Here is a 21853-nt window from a genome sequence, read left to right as displayed (position 1 = left end):
TACACACACACACGCATATATATGTGTGTGTATATACACACACACACACACGCATATATATGTGTGTGTATACACACACACACACACACACACACACACACACACACACACACACACACACATATACAGTCTTGGTTACCTCACTCAAGTTTATTGGTTTTAGCTCCATCCATTTACCTGAAAGTTCATAATTTCATTTTTTCTTAATAGCTGAATAATATTCCACTGTAAAAATGTACCACATTTTCATTGTTCATTCATTAGTTGATGGACATGTAGGTTCTCTCAAATTTCTGGCTATTATGAATAGAGCAGGAATGAATATGAATGAGCAAGTTTTTCTGTAGTAACATGCAGAGTCTTTTGGATGTATGTGGTATAGTTGGGCTGTGATAGATCAATTTTCAGCTTTTTGAAGAACTTCTACACTGATTTCTATAGCAGCCACACCAGTTTGCACTCCCACAAAAGCAATAAAGGTTTCTCTTTCCCCACATACTCACCAGCATGTGCTGTCATTGCTTTGTTGATTTGGGCTGTTCTGTGTAGCCTCCCCCAGCCTGAAGCGGGCTGGTGCAGACCTTGTCGCCACTGAGGTTTCCAACACTGCAGCTTTCCTACTTGGCTGGCTTCTTTTGATGTGTCAACTGCCCTGCTCTTCTCCGAGATCCTGCTGCCTGCTGAGACACCTGTGAGACAATCCGTGTTGTGCAGCGTCTGTCTTCGGGTTGGCTCCAGGCACCAAGAATGGATTGGCAGGGGGATGGGTGGTGGGTGGGTGGGGGGATGGGCCTTCCCTCTTTATAAGCACAGACTCTTAGTAAACTTTGGGGCCTTGATCAGAGAAAAATTTGTCTTGGCCTCATACTTTTCTCACTGTCTAGTCTTTTTCAGCCCCAGCCTGCCTTTCAGGAGTACCCGGTTCATGTAAGCCACGGGTGGCTTACAACTACAGTTCTGACTGGGGTAAGAGGAAATCTCAAAGTAGCTTTAATTTGCATCTCTGAACATCTAAGGATGCTAGAATATTTAAAGTGTTTCTCAGTGTTTTAGTTACTTTTCTATTGCTGAGATAAGACATCATGATCAAGGCAGCTTTGTAAAAGAAAGTATTTAATTTGGACGAACCTCTCAGGGGTTAGCATCCACAAGAGCAGAGCTAAGGCATGGTGACAGGAACAGCCCAGAGCTCACATTTAATCCCCAAGTAGAAGGCAGAGGAGGAGAGGCTGAGAAGCCCACGAGTCTTTTGCAGTCTCAAAGCCCAATCCAATGACACACCTTTTCCAACAAGGCCACACCTCCTAGTCCTTCACAGTTTCACCAACTGGTGACAAAGCATTCAAATATGTGGGCCATTCTCATTCAAACGACCACACTCAACCATTGGTGTTTCAGTCTTTTGGAAACTGTTTAGTTCTATACCCCATTTTAAAATTTGCTTCATTTGTTTTCTTAGGTTTCATTTATTTATTTATTTTTATGTATTCTCAATACTATCAGATATATAACTGGTAAAGTTTTTTGCCATTCTGTAGGCTGTCACTTTGTTCAAATGATTGTGTTCTTTGCTGTATAGATGATTTTTTTTAAAGCTTTATGAGGTCCCATTTATTAACTGTTAGTGACCATGTTTATTGGTATCCTGTTCAGAAATTCCTTGCTGTGCCAGTTAGCCCAAGCCTATTCCCTAGTTTTCGTCTATCAGATTCAGGATGTTCCGTCTCATGGTGATGCCATTGACCTATCTGGAACTGAGTTTTGTGCAGAGTGACAGATATTGATCTATTTGGGTTCTTCTGCATGCAGCTATCCAGTGTGACCAGCACCACTTGTTGAAGATGCTGTCTTTTTTCCAGTGTGTATCTTTGTCTTCTTTGTAAATAATCAGGTCTCCTTAAGTGTGTGGAAAAATTAGTATAACTTTTAGTTTATAGTACAACTTGAAATCTGGGTTGGTGAGACCTTGAGCAGTTCTTTTATTATTCAGTATTGTTTTAGATATCCTGTGTGTGTGCGTGCGTGCTTGTGTGTGTGTGTGTTCCCACATGAAACTAAAGACCTTTTTTTCCCGTTTACAGTTTCAATGAAGAATCGTGTTGGAATTTTGAAGGGAATGCATTGATCCTGTGGATTGCTTTTGGTAGGGTGGCCATTTTCACAATATTAATCCTACTGATCCATGAGCACAGGAGATCTTTATATTTTCTGGTGTGTCTTTCGATTTGTTTCTTTAATGCATTATATTAATTAATGTTTATATAACACAAGTCTTTCGCTTGCTTGGTTAAAGTTATCCCAAGATTGTTTTGAAGCTGTTGTGAAAGGTACTATTTCCCTCATTTCTTTTTCTGTATCCTTGTCATTTGTAAAGAGGAAAGCTCCTGATTTTTGTATGTTAGTTTTGAATCCTGCTACTTTGCTGAAACTGTTTAGTGTTCTAGAAGTTTTCTGGTGGAGTATTTAATGTATAAAGTCATATCATCTGCAAATAAAGGTACTTTGACGTCTTCCTTTACTATTTGTATCCCCTTGATGTCTTTCAGCTGTCTTACGGCTCTAGCTAAGACTTCAAGTATTACATTAAATAGGTATGGAGAGAGTGGGCATTCTTGTCTGGTTCCTGATTTTAGTGGAAAGGCTTTCATTTCCTGTTTAGGATAACGCAGGCTGTGAGCTTGCTGAAAATTGTCTTTATTATGTGGAAGTATGTTCCTTATATTCCCAGTCTCTCCAGGACTTTTAATCATAAAGGGATGTTGGATTTTGTCAAACCCTTTTGTGCATCTAATGAGCTGATCATGTAATTTTGTCTATTAGTCTGTTTACGTGGTAGATAATTTTGATTTATGCATGATGAACCATGCTTGCATTTCTGGGACTGTTGATTTAATCCTAGTGGAGAATCTTTTTGATGTGTTTTGGATGCAGTTTGAAAGTATTTTATTGAGAAATTTTGCTCATAAGGGTTACTGTTCTAAATTTTTTCTTTTGTCTGGTGCCTGTGTGATTTTGGTATGAGAGTAATAGTTTCATTAAAATATTTATGAAAATTTCCTTCAGTTTCTATTTTGTACAATAATTTCATAGAATTATGCACTGCCATCTGGACTTGGGCTTTTTCTTTGGTTGGGAGATTTTTTTTTTAAATTACTGCTATTTTACTAGTGATTATGGGTCTGTTTAAATTATTTATTTCCTCATGATTTAACTTTGGTAGAGTGTATATATAAGGATTTTTATTTTAGGTCTCCACTTTGATGGAGTACAGATCTTTAAAATATATCACCATAATTCTCTGAATTCCCTTGGAGTCTCTTGTAATGTTTCTCTATTCATCTCTAACTTTATTTAGCTCTTCTCTGTCCTTTGGTTAACCTCAATGAAGGTTTGTCAAACTTATTGATGTTCTCAAGGAATCAATTCTTTATTCTGTGATTTTTGTACTGTTTTTTTTTGTTGTTTCTATTTCATTGATTTTAGCCCTGAATTGGATTATTGGATTATTCCTGAATTGAAAAAAGTCTGCTTTTAAAGTTATTAGCTTCTTGTTGTTTTAGAGCTTTCAAGTGTGTTGTTATTGAGATTTCTCTAGTTTTTTTTTTTTTTTTTTTTGATGTAGGCATTTAGGCATGTGGGCATAAATCTTTCTTTTAGAACTCCCTTCATTCTGTCTCATAGATTTGGGTATGTTGGGTTTTTATTTTCATTCAATTCTAAAATATTGAGCAGTTCCATGAACTACTCAGAAGAAAGTATATTCTTTACTGTTTTTGTGGAATGTTCTACAGATTCTATTAGGTCAATTTGATTTACTACATTATTTGACTCCAGTGTTTCTCTGTTTAGTTTGTTAAAAATTGTCTTCTTTATTTCTGTCTTGCTTAAATTTTCATTCATAGTGAGTTGTGCAACTTTCTGCCATTTCTAGTGCTGATAAAAATTTCTAATCTATGATGGCCAGATGCGATATAATGGGTTATTTGAGTTTTCTTGTATCTGTTAAGACTTGCTTTGTGACCTAATTTATGGCCAGTTTTAGAGAAAGTTCCATGAGCTGCTCAGAAGAAAGTATATTCTTTACTCTTTTTGTGGAATGTTCTACAGATTCTATTAGGTCAATTTGATTTATGACATTATTTAACTTCAGTGTTTCTTTGTTTTTGTTTTGTTTTGTTTTGTTTTTGGTCTGGATGACCTATCTATTGGTAAGAATGGGGTATTGTTAGAATTATGTGATTTTAGCTGTAGTATCTTCCTTTATGAGCTTGGGTGCCCTTGGGTTTGGTTTATAGATGTTTAGAATTGTCATACCCTCTTGGTGGGTTTTTCCTTTAATGAATATGTAGTCTCTTTTCCTCTCACTTCTGATTAGTTTTGTTTTGAAGTCTATTTTGTCAGATATTAAAGGAGGTATGAGTGCTTACTTCTTGGTTCTATTTGCCTTTCCCATCCATTTATCTTAAGGCAGTGGCTCTTAAACTTCTGAATGTGGTAACCATTTAATACAATTCCTCATGTTGTGGTGATTCCCCAGCCATACAATTATTTTCACTGCTACATCACAACTGTAATTTTGCTGTTATGAACTGTAATATAAGTATCTGATAAGTAGGGTATCTGCTTTGTGACCCTCTATAGGTGTTGCACCCTCGGATTGAGAACTACTGCCCTATTTGATATTTGTTCTTGATGATGAGGTCTTTTTTTGGATGAAACAGAAAGATAGATCACATTTCTAATCTATTCTGCCACTCTGTGACTTTTTATTGTGCAATTGAGATTATTAATCTAAGGGTTATTAATAAACTGTTTATTCCTGTAATTTTATTGTTTAAATTCCCCACTTTTGATTAATTGTTCTTGGACTATTTATTCCTTGTTTCCTTTTGGGTATACTTAACCTTCTCTTCAGACAGAAATCTTCCTTCTAGTGCTTTCTGTAAAGCTGGACTGGTGGATAGAAATTGGCTAAATTTGTTTGTATCATGAAATATTTTTTGTTTCCTTCCTTCTTTCCTTCCTTCCTTCTTTCCTTTCCTCCCTCCCTCCCCCTCCCTCTCTCTCTCCCTCTCTCTCTCCCTTCCTTCCTCCTTTTCTTTCTTCTTTTTCTTTTCTTTTTTTTTTGGACAGGCTTCTCTGTTTAGCCATGGCTGTCCTGGCACTTTCTCTGTAGATCAGGCTGGCCAGAACCACTTGCCTCTGCTCCAGAGTGCTGGGATTAAAGGGATGTGCCACCACCACCTGGCTATGAAATGGTTTTCTTTCTCCATTGATTGTGATTGGTAGTTTTGCTAGGTATATTATTCTGAGCTGGCATCTGTGGTCTCTCAGGGCTTGTAGAATATTCATCTAGAACCTTCTGGCTTTCAGAGTCTCCACTGAAAAGTCAAGTATTATATTAATGAACCTGAATTTACATGTGAGTGGTCCTTTTCCCTTCTAATAGCCTTTCTTTGTTTGGTAAGGAGTTTTTTGTTTTGATGTTGGTATTTATTTATTTACCCTATTTAGTATTCTGTATGCCTCTTGTTAGCATCTCTTTCTTGGGACTGAAGAAATTTTCTTCTATGACTTTTTTTTTTAAAGAATATTTTTGGTGCCTTTGGGCTGGGCTTCTTCTTCCTCTGTAGGTATTATTGGCAGGGTTGCATTTTTTTTTCATAGTGTCCCAGATTTCCTGGATGTATTGTGCCTGGATTCTTCTTCTAGATTTAACATTTTCTTTGACTGAGTTATCCACTTCTTTTACCTTGTCTTCAAGACCTAAAATTCTCTCTCCACTTTATTTTTATTTTTTATCTTTTAAATCCACTGGCAAGGCTTACCTCTGTGGTTTTCATTTGACGTTCTGAGTTTTTCACTTGCAGTTTTATTTCAGTTTGGGCTTTCTTTAATGATTCAATTTCTTTGTTAAATTCTACTTTCATGTCTTGGATTGGTTTCACTGTTTCATTCATCTCTGTGTTTCCATGTTCTTTATTATTGCTCATCAGATGTTTATTTGCACCCTCTTTAATGTCCTTGAGCACATTCATAATTGGTATTTTGAAGTCACTGTCTGCTGCTTCGGCTAAATTGCTCTCCTCAGGATTTATTACAACAGGTTTCTGGCTTCTGGAGGAGGCATGTTGTATTAACTGTTCATGTTTGTGTTCTTGTGCTGGGATCTAGGCATGTGGAGTTAAGTTGGGAGTGTTTCTTGCTGTAGTATCTAATCTTGTCTTTGTTAGGTAGGTATTCTGTTCTTTAGTTGCTACTGTCCACCCTGGATCCTAGTCTACTGCCCACACTGAGTCCTAGTCTACTGTCCACACTGAGTCCTAGTCTACTGTCCACTCTGGGTCCTAGTCTACTGTCCACCCTGGGTCCTAGTCTACTGTCCACACTGAGTCATAGTCTACTGTCCACACTGAGTCGTAGTCTACTGTCCACCCTCAGTCCTAGTCTACTGTCCACACTGGGTCCTAGTCTACTGTCTACTCTGGGCTTAGTCTACTGTCCAACCTGGGTCCCAGTCTACTGCCCACACTGAGTCCTAGTCTACTGTCCACACTGAGTTCTAGTCTACTGTCCACACTGAGTCCTAGTCTACTGTCCACACTGAGTCCTAGTCTATTGTCCACTCTGGGTCCTAGTCTACTGTCCACCCTGGGTCCTAGTCAAGTGTAGTGGCTGTGGAGTCCCTGGTAGAAAGCTCTTCTGTATGTTACTTGGGAGTCATAAAAGAATGGAAATGGGCTAAAGGAAAGACTGAAATGGGTGGCAGGGAAGAACCAGGGAGAGCTTGGGTCTGCATCAAGAGGTTAGATCCCCAGAGGAAGGAGGTGAGCTAGGAGGAGGGGTCCAGGTGGGCAGGCTGCAGCAGAGATAAGGGTAAGTCTGGGGAGGCTAGAATGGATAACAGAAAGGAGAACACAGGTCACCCACCTGGGTCCCAACCAATGTGGGTCCCTGGCAATGTGGTTCTGCAGGTCAGTGGGAGTCACATAGGAATGGAGATGGGATGGAAGAAAAACCTGAAAGGAGAAGCAGGGAAAAACTATGGGGACCCTGGACCCACAGCAAAAGGCTGAGTCCCAAGTGGATGGAGGTCAGTCAGCATAACCTTAGGGCAGATTACCTGCCAAATTTGTACAGCTGGTATTTTTATGCAATGAGTTTTATATTCTGAATGGTGATATTGGCTTCCCCATGTAAAATGTGATTCAAAACACCACTAAATTGTGTGTGTACCTATGCACCAGTGTGAGTGAATATCTATATGTGTGTGGAGGGCAAAGAGCCATGCCAAGTGTCTTCCTCAGTCCTTCTCCACCTTGTTTTCTGAGATAGGGCCTCTCACTGAACATGGGGTCCCCTGATTTGGATAGACTGGCTGTCCAACAAACTCCAGGAATTGCCCTACCTCCATCTCCCTCACACTGAGATTACAGGTGGTCATTGTCACACTTGCCTTTTGATGTATTTGAGTGCTGGGGACTGACTGCAGGCCTTCATGCTTGTGTGGCATTTTACAGACTGAGCCATTCATCAGTGCCCTAAATCATCTTTCTCACATAACACCCATGTTTGCTCTAGTTTCCAGATAGCCTTATCCTTTCCTTGTTACCCATCCTAAGTGAGTGGTACTGTGCCTGGTCCAAGGAATCAAGTACTACTTGGTAGAAACTCCTCCTCTTTCCTCTATGATCTTCTCACAGATGTATGGACTGCTGAGGGATGTTCCAATCCAATGCCTCCAGAAGCTGTGAAGTCCAAATAAACAGTTGAAAATGTAACTGGTTTCTTGAATGATATAGAAATGTTTATGCTTGGTCTGTTTTTTTTTTTTACATTTTATTATTTATTATTATTATTTCCAGGGCAGGGTTTCTCTGTGTAGCACTGGCTGTTTGGAACTCACTCTGTAGACCAGGTTGGCCTCAAACTCAGAGATCCGCTTGCTTCTTGCCTCTGTCTCCTGAGATTAAAGGCATGTACCACCATGTTCTCAACCCTTTCTTTATCTTTAAAAGTATATACATTATAATTTAAAATTATTGTAATAAGCTTCTGACTATCTATCTACCTATCTAAACATCTTTATGACAGGCCATTAAAGCAATCAAATTCAGTACAAGGAAATAATTAAAACTTCCAAGAGTCATATTCAAAATCAAACATGTAGCTATGTTGAATATAAGACATAATAAAAAATATAAGACATAATAGAAAGGAAAAATAGTGAAATGCAAAGGGCCAGAGTCCCACAATAATCTAACTTAAAGCAAATTCCTTGGAATGATTTAAGCTGCAAACTTCAGTCTCTGGAACCATAAGATGGATCCTGTTTAATGATATTCAGAAGGGGAAAAAAGACAGTTTCTGCAACATCTCAAGAGATGTTAAAACCAGGCATTGGTGGCACATGTCTTTAATCCCAGCACTTGGGAGACAGAGGCAGGCAGTTTTCTGAGTTTGAGGCCAGCCTGGTCTACAGAGTGAGTTCCAGGACAGCCAGGGCTACACAGAGAAACCCTGTCTCAAAAAAACAAACAAACAAACAAACAAGACCAACAACAACAAAAAACCCCAAACCAAACCAAACCAAAAAAGAGACGTGAGAATGAAAGTATTGGAAACAAAACTGTAAGAGGGGCCAGTGAACAGCGCTGCCACATTGACGTCTGTAACCCCAGGCTGGTAAGGAATACTAAGTAATTCGTTCTGACAGAGGTGTAGCTGCTTCATTAAAAATGTGTATTTTAAAGATCTATAACAAATATGATTTAATTTATAAAGAATACATGTGTTTGAGAGCACACATGAGCATATGGGAGCACATGGGTGGTTGGATTGCTTAATGTGTATCAGATCCTTATCGGCATTGCCGTCCTTCTATTTATATAATGTAGTTTTTTTAGAGCACACATTTGCTAAGTGGGGATGGGAGAACTCAGACTCAACTTTGAAAAGCTCGCATTGGGCTTACTTCATTAGTAAGATTTTAGCTGCCAGTTGAATTGTTCCGTCTAAGCTTTGAGGATACTGAAGAGGTCTTAACTGACAAAATTAAGAGATATACAGTAGCGTCCTAAGGCTAGGAATACTTCAGCATGCCATTTCTCTTATTTTCCCACTCTACTGCTCCCAATATCCTGCAACCTTAAAAATCAAGTAGATTGTCCAAGGTGATTCCCTCTCCAAAGGGCTGACTGTGTGCCACTTTCAGGAATGTAGCAACTTGGAAGAAAGCCAGGCAAGCCCGAGGTCTTTGGTGAACAAGGAACTCTTGTTTCCTTTGCCCTCCTCTGGCTGCCTACATGTATATCTACTTAGTCAGGATAGGTAGCGTCCTCTGATGGCTATATTATCTTTCTTGACCTAGGCCAGAGGCATGGATGTGCAGCAGGCTTCCTTAGTCATCCATTATGACCCTTCCCACCAGCAGGGATAACTACATGCTCAGAATCTGTCTAGGTGGACGGTTTGGCCTTAAGGGTGTGGCTATCAACCCGGTGACAGGACAAGAGGACTCTTCGAGACATTGACTTTCTACATTTCCATGTTGCTGACCTCATTTGAGGGGCTGTCCTGCTAACATAGACCTAGTGCAGGGTTTAGTCCTGGGGGGCTGAGGAACAGCTGGAGTGGGGAGGGAAGGCAGCCAAGGGATGGACATCTTCCCTTTTGAGGCAAAAAGAAAGAAAAAACAGAAAAAAAAACCCCAAACAAACAAGGAGATTGAGAGGACTACCGAGCTCCTGGGCTTTTGCAGGGGCTGTGTTCATTTGCTCCACCCTGCTTATCAATCTGGCCTAAGAGGGTAGAATGGGCTCATTTCCTAGTGGAAAGGCAAGTTCATTACAACTTTTCTACTCCATCTGATTTCTTACGGGTTTATCCCTCTTCCTGCCTCCTTGACACCGGTGATCTAGCACAGGGCCGAACAAAAAAATATTGCAAGAGTTAGGAGATGATCTGCAATGGACCAAATATGTCCTTCCAAGATTCAAGGGTTGAAACTTTATCACCAGGATGATGGAATTAAGTGGGATCTTTGGCTCGCTTTAGTCATAGAATGCAAGGTCTATTGAAATGAACAACAGAGGGAGGGTGTGGTGGTCTGAATGAAAATGGCTCCCATAGACTCATATGGAAGAGTATTATTAGGAAGTATATGCTTGTTGGAATAGGTGTGGCCTTGTTGGGAAGAATTGTATCACTTAGGGAGCAAGCTTTGAGATTTTAGATGCTCAAGCCAGGCCTAGTGGCTCGCTCATTCTTCCTGCTCCTGTGTACCCAGATATAGAACTCTCAGCTCCTTCAGCGCCATGTCTGCCTGGATGCCCCCATGCTTCCCACCATGACAAAAATGGAACAAACCTCTGAACTGTAAGCCAAACCCAATTAAATGTTTCCCAATTAAATAACAGTTGCCATGGTCATGGTGTCTCTTTACAGCGGCAGACAGAGGAGAAGAACATAAAATAGAATGGTATAGAAAGGCAAAAAAACTAAAAACCTGCGATTACTTTTCCTATAATTTTAATTCCCGTATAAACTAATACAGAATAGAATAATAAAAAGCTGGCACTGTGTATTGTTTTACTCAATAGTTACTTGAGCTTTTGTTTTGTGTTTCCCATCCTCTCAATGGCTTTTGGTCACATCCGTCACTAATCATAATAGATCACTATGATTTCATGGTGTGTTTACATGAGAGGTCAGGGATAAAGACCAACTAATGTATGGAAGATAAGAATAATAAAATAATGTGAGCAAGCATGAAAGCCAGGGAAGTGGGAGAAAGAGATGCTTATCCTTGGGTAAGTCACTTCAGGGCTGTCCTGTGAGCTTTTCCATACTCGAGAGCACGCCAGGCTGCCACAGAGTTGCTTCAGTGTGCTTGCCTGGGACCCAAATCAAATAATATATTGACCCTTATCAACCTTTCAGATATGTTCAAACTGCAACACACCCAGAGAGCTTTCTAAAAGTCACAGGGCACACTTCGCCAAACACTGAATAATCTATCGGAATAAACTCTCCTTGATGAACCGATTATAAAAAGCCAAGGGCTCTATGAATGGCAAAGATGAGAAAAGAGGACGTTGGCACAGGAAGACAAGAGAAGACTCCGATCTGTTAGGTACCGTAGGGTAGATCCCCAAGGGAACTAGAGAATCTCCAAAACAAAAGGATAGCGATGCCATTTATGTGAGTCAACGACCAATCCAGTCCATGTAAACCTAACCTAGAAACTTTTATAAGTGCAGTTAGTTAAGTTCATCACATTAGATAGCACTCTTTGTGGGGGATGGAATCCTAAGCAGTTTTCATCTCTCAACCTTCCTTTACTTTTTAATACAGAAATTACTCTCAAAGGAAACGATACATACGGTGGGTGTCTGTCTTTGAGTTTAGAGTGACTGAGCTGTGTCTTCCCAAGGATACGGCTGTATGTCTCAAGCCTAATCTACAAAGTAAAAGATTTCCTTACTAAACGAGAGGCTTCAGCAGTCCCTGCTGTGACCAAGCACAGTGAAACCAGATTTCACAAAATTCACAGTTTTACTGTCTCCCAAACATTCCTTGAATTTAAAATTTGGCATTTGGAAAACCAGGAACAATAATTTTGAGAACTATAGCCAGAGGTTTTCACTATTATCAAGCCAATGCGTAGAAGGGATTTCCTACCTGCTGTTCAGAGTTATACAGTGGACAAGTGAAATCCTACACACACAGACACACCCCAGGGTCATATTAAGGTCTCTCTATTTCAACAATCAACTATGAAACGCAGCAATAAAGCCAACCTTCACCTAGCACTCAGCACCTTTCAGGGTTGCTCTTCAGTGTGAGTTCTTTGATGTCGGATGAGGGAGGAGCTGCCCTTGAAGCTTTTCCCACACTCGTTACACCTGAAAGGCTTCTCCCCACTGTGAGTCCTCTGGTGTTGAATAAGAGCTGACGAATGAATGAAGGCTTTCCCACATTCTCCACATTTATAGGGTTTCTTTCCCATGTGAATTCTTTGATGCTTTGCAAAATTTGAGCTCCGGCTGAATGTTTTCCCACATTCGTTACATTCGTAGGGCTTTTCTCCAGTGTGGATTCTCTGGTGCTGAACAAGGTGCGTGCTCTGACTAAAGGTCTTCCCACACTCACTACACTCATACGGCCTTTCTCCCGTGTGCACTCTCTGGTGCTTCGTAAGAGATGAGCAGTGGCTGAAGGCTTTCCCACAGTCTCGACATTTATAGGGCTTCTCTCCAGTATGAGTTCTTTGATGCTTAATGAGAGCTGAGGAGTGGATGAAAGCTTTGTCGCATTCGTTACATTCGTAAGGCTTCACCCCAGTATGAATCAGCTGATGCTGGGCCAGGTGTGTACTTCGGTTGAAGCCTTTCCCACACTCGGCGCATTCGTAAGGTCTCTCCCCGATGTGAATTCTCTGATGTACTGCAAGGGATGAACTTTCGATGAAGGTTTTCTTACACTCACCACACTCGAAGAGAATCCTAGTGTGGGTTCTCTGGTGTTTAGTCAGATTGGCTCTGTGGCTAAAGGACTTCCCGCACTCACTGCAGGTATACGGTTTCTCTCCAGTGTGAACTCTCTGGTGTCGGAGAAGTACCGAACGGTAAGTGAAGAGTTCGCCACACTCAACACACTTGTGAGGTTTTTTCTCTTTATCATGTCTCTGCTTTGTCATTAACTTTGATTTCTGCTTCAGTCTTTTCCCAAGCGTGTGAATGTCCCAGGATCCTTTGGGGTCTCTGTCATCAGTTGTAAGGAGAGGTTTCTGACTGAAGCTTTTCCAATATACATCACGTTCACCATCTTCTTCTGCAGGGAGGGAGTTCCTGTGAGCAGACATTTGTCTTGGGTACCTCTCCCGATTCCTTTGACGATGCTCTAACCAACCCTCACATTCATGAGCAGTTTCAATGTCGGAGTCAGAAGCAGTGTTTTCTGTCAGTCTGTTTGGCTCTTCTTTGGAAAAGTCTAGCACTGAAGTTGACTCTTTGCTCTCAGGTCTGGTTTCCATGTCTGAAAAGACATTGCAAATGCACATGTTCTTTGTTTTCTGTGCTCAACAGTAACATGGTCCTATAACAGGTAAAGATGAATCAAGATGGAAGCATGCCTTTGTGGAGTTAGGAGATCTGACACTCTTACTGGATGGTTTGTAAAATAAGAAGGAAATCGAGGGGCATGAGTATGAAGATGAATAGCGTTATCCAGGAGAATCGGATGGGGGAAAGGTGATCAGAAATATAACACAAGGAGGGAAAAAGATGGGAAAAAAGTGTCAGCAGAGGGGCAGGCAATGAGTGTGTGAGAGCTGGAGAGGAAACCCACACGGTAGAGAATAACTTCTGCTATGATAAATAGCCAGGAATTTACACACACAGATATGTATAGCTAAGTATGTATAATTTACTAAGATACAGTATAACAACGGTATAATACTACACTATTATAAGTACTGTTTAGTAATTAAAATAGTATGCTACTAAAACACGGACAAATAAGTCTAGAAAGAAATTCAAATATCTATAAGGGAAGTGGGCTCTCCTAAAGGTAGCATCACAAACCAGTGGCAAAAGATTACCTAGTCAACGATGCTGGATTATAGGCTTTAAGTATGGAAAAGATACGTTTCACATCATTTCCAAAAATAAATACCTGCATGACAAAACTGGATTATTTTATAATAAAATTCAGATTACCTTTCTGACATCAGTAGAACACAACAATTCACAACAGATAAACTTAAATTAGTAAGGGCTGGGGCTGGAGAGATGGCTCAATGGTTAAGGGCACTTCCTGCTATGGTAGAGGACCCAGGTTCAATTCCCAGGATCCACAGGGAGGTTCAGAATGCTCTGTTATTTCAGTACTAAGGGATCCAACACTCTCGCCATGCCCACACTCATACACGTAAAGTAAAAATAAATGTTTTTTTAAAGTTATTTTAATAGTGTGTGTGTGTGTGTGTGTCTGTCTGTCTGTCTGTCTGTCTGTGTCTATGTGTGGATATGTATGTGTGAGTCAGATGCCCACAGTGGCCAGAGGCCTTGGATCCCTGGAGCTTGGAGTCACAGGCAGCTGTAAGCTGCCTGACATGGGTGCTGAGAATCAAACTCAGGTCCTCAACAAGAAAATATGTATCCTGAACTTCTGAGCCATCTCTCCGGCCCCTAAGATGAAATCTTAAAGAAATTAGTAAAAGTGGGGGATGCAACTCGAGGGTAGAGTGCTTGCCGAATCTGTACAAGGCTTTGGGTACCAACCCTAGGAATGAAAAAAAAAATCAGTAACTTTGACCTTGAAATTTGAAAGTTTACTAACTTTGGGGCTATTAAATATACCCCAAACTGGAAGACTCTATTCCTCCTCATTTTGTAACAGCACCACCACCAAGCATTAGGGTCTAAAGTACACAAACAGCTCCAACAAATCAAGACACCTTGAATAGGCAATAATCACAAGTGCTCACGTGGTTCAGACTTAGCACTCGGAGAAACGCAAATGAACACGAAGTGGCATTTTTTACAAGATGGACAAGAGCCACTGAGTCAACTGGTGGCCAATAAACCAGTATGTGATACTTTAAGGCCTATATATCTTCTTCCAGGCATCTACTTTAAGGTCAGTTCTCAAGAGGAACACAAGTAAAAGATAATCACGCAGCTCTGCTAATGGCCAGCAGATAAAAGCAAATTGTCCAGTTTATCCACACGATGCACTGCCTCCACACTCTGTATTGTTTGAAAGAAAAAAAATGTACAGTTCATTACATATTAATATAGACTGATAACAAAATGAAATAGTGGAGCTTAAAAATGATCACAGAAAAACTGTAGCAATAAAGTATACATTTTTATGTATATATGCATGTGCATACATATACCTGTACATGCAAATACAAGAATAATTCATACCAACTTCAAGACAAAGTGGCTATTGCTAGAGAATGGGAGAATGGGGTCTTTATCTGAATCCCTAAAATTTTAATTTCTTAAAAAGCAAAAGACATTACTTATCTGTAGAAATGGCTAAAATAAACACAGATAATATTAACTGCTGATAAACATGTGGAAAAACTAGAAGTTGGGACTTCTTCCAGTGGAGACATAATGGAAAGATTTTGTAAACCTCTGTGGCAATATGTACATTTTACACACACATACACACACACACACACACACACACACACACACGTGTTCATCGAAAGGCACGTGGAAGAATATATACAGGAGCAGGGTTCAGACAACCCACACTCTCCAAATGCCTGTCTGTGGGAGAATGGGGAAACTGGGATACTGAAATGATGGAAGGCTATGGAGCACATACCGTGAGCTAATCTCAGCAACACGCTGCAACATGGCTCTATCTCACGGGGAAAGCTCAGGAAGGACGTCGGACTCAGAGAACACACAGTGATTCCACTTAAATAAGGCTCACCAGACATCAGAACTAACCATCGGTGTTACCAAGGCCTCCCTAAGGAGAGAGGGGATTGAACACCTGGCACAAGAGTGCTTCTCAGGAGACTAGTTCTTTCTTGATCTTGGCAGTAGTGACGTGAATGTGTTCAACTTGTAAAAATTCATAGAAACAATGTTTTTATGTATTTTTACTGTTGAAAAAAAAGGGAAAGGAAAGGAAGGAGAGGAGAGTGAAAAAATGTTTAATTTCAATGATGGTTATTTTATTTTGACATATGTTTAAAAACATCTGATTTTCAAATATTTTGACAATCAAGGTGCACAGGCGTTTCTAACGCTCTCTAAGCTCTGAAAAGCGCACTTGTTCACTCTTGATGCATCCGAAGCCCCATCGGCTTACCTACCTGAGTCACTGCACTTGGGAGACTTCTCAAGCTCCGACAGTTCTTTTCCATCTTCTGAATTATAGTTATCAGGTTTGGAAATGGGAAGCCCTGTTTATTAAAAGGAAAGGAAAGGAAAGGAAGAGAGTAAAATGAACAAAACGAATCTTTATGGTGGGCACAGAGATCTCTACTGGAATTTAGGCCCATGCCCTGCAGCTACAGAGGAGACAGGATGTTGTGAGGCCATCTGGGGTGAAGGAAGAAGGACCTCTCAATGGAACTTAAAATGTCTGCAAGAGTCTAAGACTGGTGCAAGGCTCAATAGAGTTTGTAAAGACAAATTTGTCTGTTGTAAAGGAAGACAAGTCTTTCAGTCTCCTTATTGCCCAGGGGAACGGTATGAACTCGGGAGAGAATATGAATGATAGAGGTCTTTAGTGGTGTTCCCAAGCTGTGACTGCAAGCACTGTTTTTGTCTTTTGATGTTTTTCCTTTTTTCCTTTTCCAAGTATTAGAATTTCCTTCGGGATTTATTAAATGAGGGTTTGACAGAGGCCACCATAGTCTGTTCCACCCTTAAATAAAGTGCACACATACATGCATGCTCGCACGCTCACATGCACAGAGTGTTGCACAAAGGATCCAAAATGGGCCACAAGCACCCCCCTCTTTCTGCCCTATTCTGTTTCCCAGGTGGATATATGCCTATTAGTTGAATTTTCAAAATGAAAGTGTCTCCTTTTTCTGTTCAGCTCTCTAACTGGAAGAGTAACCTATGCCCAGAGCTGAGGATGGTCACCTTGGCCACATAGGAGGATGCTAAGTGAATAGTTAAGACAGGGCACAGACAAGTCCATCGACTATAAACAAACACACAAAATTCCAATGGCACCTTTGCTTTCCTAAGTTCCTCCCCCTGAAGCTAGTATAAATAGGTAGTTATTTGAATCTGATACACAGATACCTAAACACTTCACCAAGGATCTAGGACAGAATGGGGTGGGGCTACAGCTCAGTGGCAGCATGTGTGCTTAGTACATGTAAGGCTCAGAGTCAATGCCCAGCCTCCAGCGAAATAAAACATTTTCTTCCTCTATGCCAAAAAGGAACAGTTTAACACGACGGAATGAAAAGCAATGGCTTGTTACTGCATTTCATTCTCAATGAGGTAACGACAGCCCTGTGAGTGGATTTCCCAGCGATGGGAAGAAGTTGTTCTTACAGAGTGAGACCAGGTTCCTGTAGTTCTCCAGCATCACGGCCCTGTGTGCAGGATCCAGCTTCCCCCATTCCTCTGGCGTAAAGTCCATGGCCACATCCTTGAATGTCACGGCTTCCTAAGACACAAATATACTTTTTTTCATCATCTTTTAGTTGATACCTGTGGTGGCTAGTCTTGGTTGTCAACGTGACTATATCAGGAATTCTATAAACCCAAGCAGCTGGGTACACCTGTGAGGGAGTTTTTTTGGTTTTTGTTTTCTGTTTTTTGTTTTTGTTTTTTGTTCATTGGATCATTTGAGGTAGGAAGTTCACCTTAAATCCATATCTCTTCAGTAGACCCACCCTAAGTCTGGACCACACTTTCTCGTGGTGGCAGATATAAAAGACATAGGAAACGGAAGCTTTTGCTTTGCCTACTTGCTCTCAGCCTCACTGGCAAGCTATACATCCTGCTGCCCAGGCATTGTTCACTGGCATTAGAGCCGACGTCTATGAGATCCTGACATAGACTGAAGACTAGCCGTTCCGACCACCAGTCTAGCCTCATGGACTGAACAACTACTGGACTCTTGGTCTTTCTGTCAGGAGCCAGCTGCTGCCAGACTAGCTGGAACAGGTTCTCAGCCACCCCAATAAAGCTCCTTTCTGCAGGTTTGTTCTATCAGCTCTGTTCTTCTAGGGAAACCTGACTAACACAATACCTCTTCCTTTCATTCTGTTCTTAATGGAAATAAAGCAGAAGGCCAAGATGCACTCAACAAGGGAAGCGGTGGGTTTTCTCACAGTGTTTACAGCCCCAATACTCTATGATCCCCAATAGTCTACGCACTTTCCGTGAGTACCAGGCAGTGTGAGACTCAACATGAAATAAGACTATGTTTGCACCATGGAGAAACTACCATTTTCATGTCAAAAAAATTAAGATATACATAGTGAGAAACAAAGAGCATGTCTGCATACTTCCCCTATAACTCCTTAATAAACACACACACACACACACACACCATGATGTAGTCTTCAGGAAGACAGAGAGGTCATAGAACGAAAGAACTGGCATCGAGCAGCAAATCTGGTGAAATGTGGAATTAATTCAAGGTAAAGGGCCATTAAGTTGGAAAATGTGACATGCTGAGTAAGGTTACAGATGGTATTCAAAAGTGCTTACAAGGAAAATGCCATAAGGGTATATCTCTGTAGCATCAATGACAACAACAACAACGACAAAAGGCAGTGGTTGGCTACATACTGGAACTGACTGTGCCCCTTCAAGTAAAGCCATAGGGAATGGGAACAATATTCCAAGTTTGCTGAAACAATGTAACAGATGCTTACTTGAACATAAAGCACCTTCTATTTAAACATGCATGAAATATTTGCAAAACCCAACAAAGTAGATTTTAGTAAATTTCCAAATAGGAATGTAATAAAGCCATAGCTGATGGTAACTGCCAAACTATATTGGAACATAAAAACAGAAATAGGAGCAAAATGCCAAGCCCAGTCTTAAATGGCTAAATACTTGGGAGATGCACAGCACTCTTGAAAACGTAATTTAAAAACACATAAATACAAGAGAAGAGCGCACAGATCATATCAAAGAATCAGAACAACTCAGAAAGAGACCTACAGGATAAAAGCAGAAACTTTATCTGGATTCAATACTATAATCACCAGACAGTTATCCTCTGTAGAAGGAGATAAGGGGAAGAAACTTATCATGCCTATATATTCTGTGCTGCTTATTAAATCTGTGAGAACTAAAGTTAATATACATATTTTCTAAACCTAGTAAGAAAAAGATGGAGAAAACCCTAATCAACTCAGATAGATTTGAACACAAAATCTCCAGTATTAGCATTAAATAAAATCTAATAACATTAAAAAAGGACAGACTTTAAAAATATCCATAAAAGATCCACCATGATGACATAAGAGTCTTCAATCTAGTATCCAGGCATGAAAACTGCTCGCTCTTCTTTTGGTATCTGTATCCCGATTTTTCTGTCCCTCTGTGTTGGGCAATTCAGGCCTGGGAGGCATCAGATAGAACTGATCCCACCTTGAAGTTACAGGTGGAATGTGTCTACAAGCGTGCGCACAGTTATACTCCTCGAACAATTACACCTGGTTAACATCAGTAATGGTGCAGAAAATGACTCTTTATATCCTGCTAGAATTAATATAAGCAGCAGGAGAACGCCCAACCTTCCAACCTCAATGATGCAAGCCTACATTTGTTTGATGATGGCATGAAAAAAAAAAAGCCTGCTTGTGGGCAAAACTCTCAAAGTTTTAGAAAAAGGTTGACAAGATGGACATGCTAGCTCTCTACGTTACTGCCTAAATCCTTTATCTAGCCAAACAGTTAGTTTGGTCAGTAAAGATACCTCCTTGCACAAGCCAGTGTAAGATGGGTATCTGTAGATGGCATGTAAGCCCCTGGGGTTAATTAAGTCTGCAAGACTCACAGGGCAGTTCAGAAAGTCCAAAAAGGGCCAGAAGTCATTTTTACAACCATTGTATCGAGAACAGGCTGACTGAGGGATTTTGGGGCTGCAGAATGCAGTATGAACCTGTAATTAGTACAACCACAGACCATTCCATATCTAAGTTTTAACTGAGTAGGTATTATTATTCTTATTCCCATCTCTTCAGCATTTAAGGTGTTTTCTTAAGCTCCTAGTTACAGCCATATGTGTGCTGCTTCCCTTAGAGAAATGCAAGTTTTAAGAAGTATATACTATATGACCCTTAAATTAGCTTTCCACATGACCAAATACAGAAATCAGCAGAGTTGGGAAAGAAGAGAAATGTGACTTACCTGCCTGTAGAGAGACAAGAAATACTAGATGGTGAAGAGAGATACTATGAGTAAGCAGAAAATATTTTCTACTGAGTCCATTAGTTTCTTAGAATTAGAACTCAGGTCTCTAGATGGGCTCTGTGGACAACGAAATGCCACATCACAAAGGGAGTGCATCTGTGCTCTGAGACACAAGGTGGAATTTGATCTCAGTAACCCATGGAGACTCACCTGGGATCTGGCTGTGAGTCTCAGAGCAGCCACGTCTCCTTCTGCACTCTTCTCGTGGGAAAGGAGAGAATCTGGGGAAGACAGAGCTAAAGGGAAGAAAGCGGTAGGGACTGGGTCTGGACCTGGCTCTCTACTCTGTATCATCTAAACCCCTCCACCACACCAAATGCACTCCCTGTTAACAAGGAATCCAAAACAAACTGCTACTTTCCGGTACTGTAAAATATGCTCAGGCACGTAACTCCTCTAGGCTTGAATTCAGTTGCTCTACTCATGACGTATCCCCTCAAACTCTCTGTTCTACAAACTAGAATAAGTAAATTTCCATTATAATCTACCTAAAGTAGACTCAATGTTTTTGTTTTTGTTTTTTTTTTAATCCCTTTAAAGCTTCCTTAAGGCAGAGATTGCTAGATCTCACTTCCAAATTCTGATTGGTTGAGTTTGAGGTGACATCTAGCAACCTGAAAAGGACCCCTGGAGGGAATTTTGGCACAGGAGTTTATGATACACAGGTCTCCTAGTGCTGAAGCCAGCCCCTACCTTCCGTGCCTGTGAAGCAGGTCGTGAGCGATCTGTATTGAAACAGCACTCATGGTAACTATGGATAAAGTGGGATAACGTATGGAAAAATATTTTTTGTCGACTACAAAGTTGAATTCTTGGATCCACGATGGAAACCAGGATGGGGCAGTAATTTGGAAGAACTTGTGACTACATTGTCACAATGTCCGCACTGGTGGGATCATTGTGCAGCACACTTAAGTGGAATGGGGACTGACCCATAGTAAGCCCTGCAACGTCTCAGAGCTCACCTATCCTCAAGATAGCGTTGACAAGTCGCCATCTTTTCCCAAGAACCACTTAACCCACGACAACGGTGGGTTTCCCCTTCAAAAGGAAGATTTCCACTCTTCCATGATGCACACCAACCCATGAGCAATTCTACCTCTTTTCTGAGGCGCTTCGGCCAAACCCGTCTCCATGATCACCACCTCTTCCATGCCCCGAAGGTCTGGTTCTCCTGTTCGCACAGTCAGCAGTCCACGGAGCCTCGAAGGACTTCTTCCCTCTTGGGCTCTGTAGAGAGCATCGCTCAGATCACGTGGGAAACCAGGGAAAGCATCCTGAATCTGAGTCGTCACCTGTCTGTTTCTGGCTCCTGGAGCTGTCCCCTAGGGGACTGGGTGCCTGAGAGGTAGAGGGCACAGACAACTCCTCCAGATCTGTCCAGCTCCCCAGTTTGCACTGGGGTCCAGGATGGCTCGTGGGGCGGGGAAGGAAGGGGACGAAGCTCAAGAACTACAAACTCCAGTCCTCCCTGGCAGAGAACAACTACTGGACCACCGCAGAGGTAAACCGAGGACCGCAGCATCCTAACAAGAAACTCACCTCTCTTCCCGGGCCTGACAAAGGCTACGAACTTCTCCGCTTAGCTCTGAGTCGCGCATGCGTGACATTTTGCGGGGCAAATCCAGGAACTACAACTCCCAGAAGCACCTGCGCGCTGCCCGACCCCCTGTTTCTTGGCAGGTTGGGACCACGAGTGGCTCAGCTGCACAGCGGGATCTTTCCCTCTCGCGAGAGAAAAGGGTGCATCGTCCGTGGTATCCCGCAGTACCGGAAGGTTGGGGCGTGGGAGACAAAGTCTCTCTCTCTCTCTCTCTGCACCTTGCACTCTCTCTCTCTGCATATTACGTCTATGTAGCTTCAGCCCAAATTTCTTTACTGTTGGCATGTGTATATGGCTTTTAGCCATGGTTTGG

At 41.3% G+C, this 21853-nt stretch overlaps 1 protein-coding gene and 1 non-coding gene across 3 annotated transcripts; one reads left to right on the top strand and one right to left on the bottom strand.

Moving 5' to 3' along the window:
- Positions 1-9166: 9166 nt before the first annotated feature.
- LOC115032647 (small nucleolar RNA SNORA67) lies at positions 9167-9309 on the top strand. The gene has a single exon (XR_003838281.1). It is a non-coding gene; the product is annotated as a small nucleolar RNA SNORA67 (small nucleolar RNA).
- A 742-nt stretch (positions 9310-10051) lies between these two features.
- Znf286a (zinc finger protein 286A) lies at positions 10052-21544 on the bottom strand. Of its 2 annotated transcripts, none has more exons than XM_021176327.3 (6): positions 21480-21544; positions 21037-21167; positions 20088-20173; positions 17052-17166; positions 15848-15937; positions 10052-13038 (listed from the first exon to the last, which is right to left on the bottom strand). In XM_021176327.3, exons 1-6 carry the CDS (start codon positions 21536-21538, stop codon positions 11825-11827), a joined length of 1695 nt encoding a protein of 564 aa, XP_021031986.2. In that variant the 5' UTR covers positions 21539-21544; the 3' UTR covers positions 10052-11824. The 2 variants fall into 2 exon arrangements, with proteins under 2 accessions (XP_021031986.2, XP_085686049.1); XM_085829923.1 differs by having other exon boundaries at positions 20088-20158.
- Between the last annotated feature and the right edge of the window lie 309 nt (positions 21545-21853).

Source organism: Mus caroli, unplaced genomic scaffold, assembly GCF_978045245.1.
Source record: "Mus caroli unplaced genomic scaffold, Mus_caroli_1 scaffold_13, whole genome shotgun sequence".
Classification (NCBI taxonomy): Eukaryota; Metazoa; Chordata; class Mammalia; order Rodentia; family Muridae; genus Mus; species Mus caroli.
This window is presented reverse-complemented; position numbering and strand designations above follow the sequence as displayed.